At 51.5% G+C, this 10,349-nt stretch overlaps 1 protein-coding gene across 3 annotated transcripts; it reads right to left on the bottom strand.

The window, feature by feature from the left end:
- Nucleotides 1-2,274: 2,274 nt before the first annotated feature.
- On the bottom strand, nt 2,275-10,126 carry NODAL (nodal growth differentiation factor). Of its 3 annotated transcripts, none has more exons than XM_067710678.1 (3): nt 9,979-10,126; nt 4,839-5,536; nt 2,275-2,994 (listed from the first exon to the last, which is right to left on the bottom strand). In XM_067710678.1, exons 2-3 carry the CDS (start codon nt 5,328-5,330, stop codon nt 2,842-2,844), a joined length of 645 nt encoding a protein of 214 aa, XP_067566779.1. In that variant the 5' UTR covers nt 5,331-5,536; nt 9,979-10,126; the 3' UTR covers nt 2,275-2,841. The 3 variants fall into 3 exon arrangements, with proteins under 3 accessions (XP_067566779.1, XP_067566777.1, XP_067566778.1); XM_067710676.1 differs by lacking the exon at nt 9,979-10,126 and adding an exon at nt 9,426-9,766; XM_067710677.1 differs by lacking the exon at nt 9,979-10,126 and adding an exon at nt 6,226-6,511.
- Between the last annotated feature and the right edge of the window lie 223 nt (nt 10,127-10,349).

Raw genomic sequence — 10,349 nt, 5'->3', positions numbered from 1 at the left:
CATTCCTTGCTATTATTAATCCAGTGAGGCTCACATATTAGTATTGAGAGCAAGAATCCTGTCCTTTCAAGAATCCTGTGGACCATGTAAACAGGTCCACAGAACAAAACAGCGTAGAGGTTTAGAGCACAGGCTTTGGAGTGAGACAGGCTTGAATTCCTTCTGTACCACTTAGTAGCAGTCACATTCTCTCCGACAGGATTCCCAGTCTCTGTAACCTTTGGTGTCCTTCTCTAAAATAGGGTTAAGTGAAGAAGTAGGTCTTACCTGGGTGACTGTGGGCTCAGGTGGGATCATGGCAAGCACTTAGCCCAGTGGCTGGTATGTCAAGAGCTCAATTACAGCTCAGTTGGTGTGACCAGTAGAGGTGGGTCAACTGGGTCTGCTCTTCCCCAGAATGTGCAAATTTGAGAGTGGAGCAGGCTTGTGTGACCCCTAGAAGGATGAAATAATCTCTTCAAGGGAAGATAATCTTGAAAGCCATTTCATATATCCTTTACTTTGCCCCAAAGGCAAATAGGGTATCGACTTGAAAGGCAATTTAGGATAGAGGGATAAGGCTTTTACTGCTAGTAAAAGGGGAGACTACATGATGGAGATTAACCCGACTGTGTTGCTGTGTGAGAGTCACAGCCACTTCCCAGTTTCTGCTTTTATCTTTTCTCTACTCCTCCCTGTACCAGGCCCGCCCACTTCCCCAGCCAAGGAGAGTAATGCATCCAGTTTCCCCCAATCGGCTACTGACTTGGCACTGCTACAGGAACAGCGGAAGGAGACCTTTGCCTTCAGAGCAAGTTAAAATACCTCTGACTGAAAGCCCCTTCCTGGCCCTCAGGGTAGGGCAGGACTCAGTTCCCGCAGGCAGCATTTCCTCAGACTTAACAAAACCTGCACTAGCAGGTAGGTTCCAGAGCACGGAGCTGTGTTGTAGGCTCAGCCCCAAATACCTCTGGCCAGGCAGCAGAAGGCCCCTGCCGCTGACACACTGCACAGTGAGCTTTTAGCAGGGGTCAGCAAAACGTCCTTTCACTCCTTTGTGCCTGCGTCTTCTGCTTGATATGAGGTGGTGTCCTGTCATCAGTGGGGTTTGTTCTGTGAGTTGGTAGAGCTGCTAACTGTAAACACTCCCACAAGCTATAGCCACAAATAGCTTGACCTTTCGCTTTCCTGGCCCCAGCCATAGAAGAACAGTTGGGCACCCATTTAGTACAGAGGGTGCTCTAAAGCCCTGGGATAGGATTTTTACTCCCAAGAACTTAAGTTTGGTAGTGGAAGTGGGGTTTCAAATGTCTGGTTCCAAAGGCTAAGGCCTTGACCCAAAGCTAAGAGCGCAAAGACCCCTAGATGGTATGAAGGATGGTGCCCCTGGGGCTCCAGAGAGCAGAGCTCAGCTCTTGGCCCTGCCACTCCTAGCTGTAGCATCAGGCCGCTAGGCCTCACTGGGGTCTCATTTAGGAAAGAGGATGGTACAAAAATTGACCTCACAAGGCCTCCCCAGCTCTACTGTTTTCTAAGTAGAGTCAAATGCAGAATCCTATTGCGATTCTGAATTGTGGGGAGGGCAGGTTATTTCCGCTCCAGGGAATGAGCAACTGGATCAGTTTTGTTGCTGAATCGGGACATTGAGGTTTCTCAGGCCCAGGCCTGGCTCTAGCCTAGCCAACCCCTTCCTGGGCCAGGATTACTACCTTGACTCAACCAAGTCAAGTTTGAGTCCCCTCTAAACAAGTATTCCCATAGATTGGAATCATTTTTCCTAAGGTTGGAGCATTAGTCTATGGGCTTCTTAGGAAAGCAGGGTAAGTTTACTGTGGACTGACATTGCCAATAAAATGGTCCCCTCGCCTTGCCAAACAAAAAAAGTACAGCCCCTGTTTTGGCAGTGCTCAATGAGGCCAGCTGGCGAGAGAAAAGAAGAATCACAGAAAGGCACTAGGATCCGCCTGCTTTAATTTCACAAGATGAGGTTGAGCAGTGAATTACTCACCGGAGGTCACACAGCTTCTCAGTGGCTGAGCTGCGACCATAACGCAAGTCTGCCACCCAGGGCAGTGTCTTCACCACTATGGATAGGAAGCCCAGGGGCCTCATTAATAGCACGCATTGACAGACTGAGGTGAACTGTCGAGAGAGCTTTAGACTTGGATGGATTGTGCCCGCCAAAGCAGACTGACTTGGGGACGCCCCAGGGCTCCAGCTTCTGTAGTCCAACGTGGCCAGTTCTCTTGGATGAGTTCCTGCCTCACCCTTCAAAGGCACCAGCTGGCCTAGGAGAACTATACAATGGCTTTATTGTATGTACAACTCATTAGCAGAGATCCACTCTGCGGGGGCTCCCTGACCCAGCCTGAGGCAACCAAAGCCAGTGGACTTTTTTAATTTTACATAGTGATACTTAATCTTCAGGCGGCAAGGGTGTGGGTGAGTGTATGTCAAAGGCCACTTTTGAGAATACACAAAAGTTAAACACAACCTTGTCCCACCTCAAAAATAAATGCACATATGCTCCAGCTCTTGCATACAATTTCCGGGGGATCATGGGTTGAAAAAAGTCAGCTAAAGGACTCTTGCACTAGTGCTTTCACGTGCTACTGTCTGTTCAGCAAAGAGAAAACCCAGCAAGCCTGCTTCACAGGCTTCCTCCTCCCTCTCCTCTGTGCTCAACCAGACCCCAAAGAGCCTTCAAGGACAGGGTGGCAGCCCTTCCTCCTCAGGTCTGGTGGACAGAGGGACTTTTCCCCCTCTTTGTTTCTCCTCATTGGATTAGATGGTTATCTTGTCTTCTAGGAGCTTCCCAACCTTCCAGGGTACAGGCAAATCCAACACACCTGCAGGAGCTCCTCAAAGGCACCCACATTCTTCCACAATCATGTCTTTATGATGGTCTAGAAGGACTCGGCCATTGTCCACGTACAGCATACTCAAGGGCTTGGTCTTCACTGGGGCACAGCAGGTGGAAGGGACTCGGTGGGGTTGGTACCGTTTCAGCAGACTCTGTGAAAGGGAGGACAGGGGTGTCAATTCACATCCCAGTGGTGAGGTCAGAATGGTGTCATTTCTGGGTAAAGGGTGAAAAAGTTACAGAGAGTTAAAATCAGTTTCTGGGGGCAAAAATAGAAAATTCTTTTCATAAAGGAATCAGAATGCCAATACATCATCAACTCTAATATCTAAAGGTACACGGGCCTCTCACTGCTGCGGCCTCTCCCGTTGCGGAGCAAGGCTCCGGACGCGCAGGCTCAGCGGCCATGGCTCACGGGCCCAGCCGCTCCGCGGCATGTGGGATCTTCCCAGACCAGGGCACTAACCCGTGTCTCCTGCATCGGCAGGCAGACTCTCAACCACTACGCCACCAGGGAAGCCCTAAAATAAATTTTTTTAAACAGCCTTTAAACAGAAGATTCTAAAAGCTGTATCTGGGTAGAGCAGTAGGTAACATATGTTCTCCTATTGTTCTAGTCTAGAGTGAATACCAACTTTAAAAATCTTCTAAGAAACTCCTGGTTTAATTCCAGAAATATGAAGAAGAGAGTCATGCGGAAATTCTTGTGGGATTTGCTTTGTTTCCCAGAGAAGGGCAAACAGAGTCAACGGGAGAAAAGGTAACAAGCCCTTGGCATTCTGGAACTGGGCCCTGTCCCTGTGGTCCAGTGGTGGCTTTTCGGGTCAGTGTTAGATTTGGTGACTGGGACTATCTGGGTCTCTGGTTCCCTCTGATCGTGCTGCAGGTAGGCTGGTGGACAGAAGTGGGGCCTGGGAGAGACTCAGGAGGGCCTGTGCCCAGGACAGTTCCTCTAGGATACCAGCCCCCACAACTGCCTCCCTCTCACGAGCTCAGCTCACATTCTCCCCAGAGCCTCTGGACCCTGCCTGAGGCTTGGCATGGAGGATGTACTACAGGTCCAAGAGATTCTCAGTCTAGGCCTCATAGAGTGAAAATAAAAACACTTTGATCCCGTGTGACCTTTGAGAGCAGGTCAGGACCACCATATATAAGCTCTCTTCTCTGCTTTCTCCACCTCATTTTCCTTCCATTCCTCTCCCTCCACCACCTTCTAGACCATAGGCTGATTAGTGGCACCTGGTGGTAGCCTCTGGCTTTATTACTTCTGCAAAATGAGTGTCCAACTCCTGTTTTTAGGCAGCAGAAGTACAGTGGCTGGAACAGTAATATCTCTACCTTGGCCTCATAAACGCGGCCCCCATTGCATTAATGAGTTACAGACTTCTAGTAATGGTAAGACAACATTATACCTGTTACCTGCTAACTATTGATACTACACATGTGGTATGCATATCATCTCATGTAACCCTAGAAGTAAGGCATTGCTATCCCCATTTTACAGATGAGGAGACTGAGGCTCAGAGAGAGTAAGCAACTTGATCAATATCACATAGCTAATGAGTAGGATTCAAACCCAGGCCTGTCTATTCCCAAACTCCAAATTCTGAACTTCCTTTCCTAGAATGTCAGGGCAGTGGGAGGAACTGAGACCCTCCAGTCTACACACTCCACCCCTAATTTTTTTTAATTTATTTTATTTATTTATTTTTTTTCCACCCCTAATTTTATGACAGAAGGAAAAAGTACCAGGAAAGCAGTGTGTTCAGGGTCACCTGACAAGGCATGACTCCATGTAGGCTCTCTGAGGGTGTTATCATTGGTCATCTCTATATCCTTAACACCTGTCACAGAACCCGGCACATTGTAGGTGCTCAAATAACTGTGCATGAATGAACACACTAACCTAACAGCAAAGCCAGTGTCCTGATCTGGTAGTAAGGACAATTCTCCCCCACAGCTTACCACCTCCCCTCCCCAGGCCTTGGCATCACACCTGGATGTATGCGTGGTTGGTTGGATGGAACTCTTCCCCCACGGGGTTAGGACACTCGCCCTCACAGCGATAGGCATTGTACTGCTTGGGGTAGATGATCCAGGAGCCCCATCCGATCAGGTTGAAGTCCACCTGGAACTTGACCTTCCGACACAGTTGGTTTCTGTCCTGCAAGTGATATCGACGGTGCCTCCTGGCCCTCTCCCGGGAGAGCTGTCCCTCCTGGACCCGCCAGGAGCTCTCAGCTTCCCACAATAGGGTGGAGCCACCCAGCCGCTTCCGCTCCAGGGAGAGGTTGGAATAGAGCATGAGGAGCACATTGGTGACAGGTGATGTGGGGGGCCGCCGCCAGCACTCTCCAGCCAAACTGGACATCTGCTCCCTCAGCTCCCCAGGGTGCTTCAGCCACTTGGAGAGTGGCCTGGTCACCTCTAGGACCATGCTGCCTGAGGAAAAGGTAACCTGGGACAGAGTGACAGTGAACAGGTCCATTCGAAGACGTTCTGGGCAGTTGGGTGGGTCCTTATCCTCATTCAACTTTGGCTGGTGGAAAATCTCAATTGAGAGTGGGACATCAGGAGTAAGGGCCACAGGGCTGGACAGCTGCAGCCGGAGCTCGGCCCATGCCAGATCCTCTTCTTGGCCCAGGAAGGAGAAGTCGAAAGCAAAGGTCCAGTTCTGCCCGTCCACCTCCACATCTGGGTGAGAAAAAAACAGAAGGAAGCAGGTGAGTGGGGGCCTCCTGCAGCCTCAGTTGGTGTAACAACCACCATAGCTCATGACTGAGCCCTTACCTTATATGAATCGTCACCCTAACCCTATGAGCTGGGCATGTTATTGAACCCATTTTAGAGATGAGGAAAATTGAGGCTCAGAGAAGTTAAATTACCTGCGTGAGGTGTCATTCTTGGAAGGTGGCAAAGCCAAGAATAAGCCCAACTGCAAAGTCCAACCTCCAAATCACTGTTCTGCTGCTCCCCCCTCAAGACACTCCAGAGAACAATTGGTAAAAATTGGATGAGTGCATCTCCTTCTCCCTTCTCCCCTCACACATGCAATCTAAGGACAAGCCCTGAGCTTTCTGACAGAAATCCTGGACTTCCACCCACCCTGTGGCCCGTTTGCCAGGCTTTGTCTTCTCATTGGAAAGGGTGGCCTGTTTTACAGCACAATGAGGTCGATTCACAGATCATAAGGGTTGGAGCTCCCAGGGAGGCATAGGCAACGGAAGCCAAAGACTGGTCACCCTTTCCCCCACCAATTCCTAAAGACAGAGGCAGACACTTCAAGAGTTCTTGGCAACCTTACAAATAGGTTTCTAAAGACATCCTAAGCTTGACTGTGCGCTGACCTTGCACTTTTCCACCCAGTAGTCTCTCCTACCTACCTGCAGGGCGCTCACCCTTTCCCACTCCAGGTCATCCACACACCAGGGCAGACACAGCAAGCACACACCCAAGACAATTAAACCCATCCTGAATGAAAAGGAATGGGGAAGCACATTCCATTCATTTTAGTTCTGGACTAATGTGGTCTGATGTCTGGGAATAGCACATATTGGTGGATGTTTCAGGTCAGCTAAAAGTGATCTTTAACTTTTTTCAAGCCCAGTTTCATCTTTGCAGTGGCAATAGTAATGCCCTACCCTTCCCTGCATTGTCATGAGGACCCAGGGAAATGAAGATGTTTCAAGGTCTATTGCTAAATAAAAGGCAGAGGTTATTCATTAGAAATAAAAACAGTAACCCTTTGGTTCTTTGTCTCACAGAACATCTTTGGTCAGATAGTCAGTGGATTTCTCTGGGAAGTCCAGCTTGCATTAGAAGGGGGTAATTCCCAGCTTCAGCATCCTGAAGCTTCTCCCAGCCCATCCCTAGATGTTCTTTTTCACTTAATTTCCACTTCCCTTCTCATTAGCACCTGCAGGAGGCAATAACCGGCCCCTGACTAGCAACTCCCCAGAGGTGTGGGGAGGAGGCTGACACCACCCACTACCCTTCGCAGCACCGCCCCGTGACGTGTAGCAACTCTGCTACAGCTCCGCCTACACCAGGACTTAAAACACACTATCTCAAGTATCCACAAATGGCTTTTTAAAGGCATTCCAGCTCAGTGTTTAAGAGGAGGGACCCGGTGTCTCTGGTGATGGATCAAGTTCTGCCACTTGCTGCCACACTGGGCAGCCAGCTTTCTCTGGGCCTCAGTTTCCCTCTGGGTAAAAGGGAGATGGTAACAGTATCCACCTCACAGGGGTGTTGAGATTTACTGAGATAATGTGTGTAAAGTGCTTTGCCCAGCACAACCACCAAAGTGCAATAAACAGCCATCATCAACTGCCTCTTATTATTACCCAAGTCCAAGTTAGAAATGCAGATGTCCAGGCAGTGAGGGACCTGGACAGGGGAACAAAGTCATCTGCTGCTGGGATGGCAGTGTGGGTGCAGGGGCAGGGAGGAGGATACTCCTTCCTGCTGGAAGAGTCTGAGACCCCACTAGCCTACCTGCAGCCAAGGGCTCCCCAGGACACAGTGCTAAAAGGTTTTCTTAGATCTGGCTCTGGTTCATCTTAGAATAATGGGGAGGTCTAATCTTTGAGGGTCACCAATGCCTGATAAAAGCCAAGAATGCTCTCCCCAGAAAAACTGCATTTCCTACTAACACAATAAATGTGATTTGGGGGTGGTTATAAGAAAGGGGTTCATGGACACCCTGAAACCCATCCACAGACTGAATGCAGACTTGGCCACACGGGCCCCAGTGAAATCTCGACCCACTTCCAATTCTAAAGAAGGAAGGGCTCATGATCTTGGGTTCCTTTCCCCTCAAACAGGGTGTTGAGTTAGAGTCACAGACTCTGTAGAAAAAGAGGGTGAGTGTGACACCGAGTTCCCACCCTACATTATTATAAATTATGAGGGTGATTACCATTAACTGCTTCCCTCATGCCAAGTGTTTTATAAGCCTTGTCTCCTTAAATCCTTCCCACCTTTATCACCATTTTGCAGATGAAGAAACTAAGGTCCAAGGTGAAGATGGTTAAACAGTGAAAGACACAAGACACGGATGCACACCTGATTTGGTTAGATTCCAACACCCATTTCCCCTTATCCTGTGCAGCTTACAAATAAACCTGAGATGGAAAGATACCACGCTCACACAAATGAGGTAGAAAGAAAGCCGGGCACTTAATTTTTACAAACGGGGAGGAGACTAGAAAAGTCAGCTGATGTGCCGGGGACACATGGGGAATTGGGAAGCAGGGTTTGAGGGACCAGACCCAGTTTCCCAGACTGTCAAATCACCACAAACCTTCCAGAACTCTCTGGAAGGAGGGAGTGAATTGCAAAAGTGCGCCTCCCACTCTTTGCACATCCACCTACCCCCCAACCCCAACTTTCTGGCAGGGCAGAGCACTCCAGTAATTTTCAAATTGCTCCGCCCCCCGTGTGTCCCTAGTCTGACTAGTCCCCATATGACCCTTCCGGAGACGGTCACTGGCCGTCTGACCCCAGGCGCGGCTGGCCAGGGAGCTAGGAGCCCCCACCCCCAGATCACAAGGGGCCGGCGGGTGGCCGTCAAATCAGATTATCGGATGTGGATTTCGCCCGAACTCCGGGGAGGGCCGTCTGGCCCCGGCAGGCAGAGAGAGGTGCAGGCAGGCAGGGGCCACCCCGGGCGCTGGGATGTGGATTGCCCGGAGTAGAGGAGCCCCGCGGGAAGGGCTCCCTCTTCTCAACATCTACCTGCGCCCAGTGCCCAGAACGCACGCTGCCCCATCCTCGCGGCTGATAACTCTCAAGGTCACCATGGGAGTGACCTCGCCCGCTCCAAATCTAGGCCCCGAGCCCGGTGTCGTCCGGGACACTGACACCTACCCAGCCTGGGCTGGATGACCCAAGCCTGCCGCAGTTCTCGACTTCGGGGCATTTCATCTCTAATCCATAATTTCTGAAACCTAATCCCTGATGTCACATGCTTGACACCCTATTTCGAACCTCAGTCTCAGCCAGAGACACTCCCAACGCCAGACCCCGGAACGCCTTCACCCTCACTCGCGAAAAGGGAAAAAAAAATTTTTTTTGACAAGACAAAATAATTGTAGCAATAATAACGACCATACATTACCATGCCTGGTTTTGTGCTAAGCGTTCTATGTGCGTTGTCCGTAGCCCTCGCCAGTCCAATAAGGGAGGCACTATTATCCCTATGCTACAGATGTGCAAACCGAGGCGCCCGGAGACTACAGTAGTTTAAGACGGCACAGATAAGCAGTGGCACAATCAGTATTCCACCCTATAGTCCCGCGCTTTACCCACCCTAAACAAGACCGGAACGCAGAGGTCTCAGTCCGGGACACACCCCGGGTGCCACCAACCCTGTCTCCCGAGCCAAGGCAGACGCCGAGACACCGTCAGCCCCAGCCCCTGAACGTGCCCTTCAAGCGTGCGGATACGTTTTCAGTGGCACGTCTCCGGCATGGTGCCGCAGCCCCTGCCCCTCCAGCCCTCTCCTGGAGTCCCGCGCGGGAGCGCCCAAGGCGCGCCGGGGGTCCAGACGAGCGGGGCGGGGCGGGGCGAGGCAGCCTACCTTGCGCCTGCAGGCTACGTATGATGTCCGCCCGGAGCAGCGGCTCGCGGTACAGGCTCAGCATATAAGCAAGAGGGGATGGCGACGAGGGCTGCCCCCACGTTCGAAGGGGCACCGGGGCTACCATCGTGGCGCCCGCCTGGAGGAGAGCCCACCAGACTTGCAGGAGGAACAACAGCAGGCTGTGGGCGTGCATGGTGGGGTGGCGGGGCCCAAGGCCAGCCTCCGTCCCTTATATCCTGGGCCTTCGCGGGCGCCCCGCCCCTGCCCTTCCTCCCTAGGGGAAGCTTTCAGGTCGGATAACACCCCCCAGCCCAGCCCCCGTCACCGGGGGTGGCCCCCAGAGGGACCACCTGCTGGGGGCGAGTGAGACCTGAGCCTGGTAGGGAGGAGACCTGAAAAACTGGAGGAGCTGTTAGGTCCAGGGACCGTCTAGTTTGCCCAGTCTGGACACCCTGGCACTCTGCTACTCCAGGCTTTTTTTCCAAGACACAGCTGGCTTGTCGCAGGCAAACTCCCAGGTCAGAAGGATGGCTTCCTTACTCTCCCCCACCTGGGGTCCCTGCCCTTTCCTCTTCCTCCAGGTTCCAAATAGATGTCTGGCTCAACCAGGAACAGATAGAGAATGAAAGCTGTGTCTCCTGGAGGCTCTCGGGCAGGGTGCAGCTCCACACTGGCCTGGGAGGCTTCAGCCCAGCCTGGCACCGTGCAGCCTTCCAGGACACTGTACAGATGGCCTCTGGGAGCAACCCCTGCCTTATACGGCAGGGCCTGTCTGGAGAGCTAGCCTCTGAAAAAATACTGGGTACTGGGAATTGCTGGAACAAAAAAGATGAGTGCCAGACAAAGGTCTATGGGGACCTGCTTCAAATATTGAAGCTCTCTCCTGGAGAAAACAGAGGACAGGAGTGGCCAGGATGAATG

Source organism: Pseudorca crassidens, chromosome 16 (assembly GCF_039906515.1).
Source record: "Pseudorca crassidens isolate mPseCra1 chromosome 16, mPseCra1.hap1, whole genome shotgun sequence".
Lineage (NCBI taxonomy): Eukaryota > Metazoa > Chordata > Mammalia > Artiodactyla > Delphinidae > Pseudorca > Pseudorca crassidens.
This window is presented reverse-complemented; position numbering and strand designations above follow the sequence as displayed.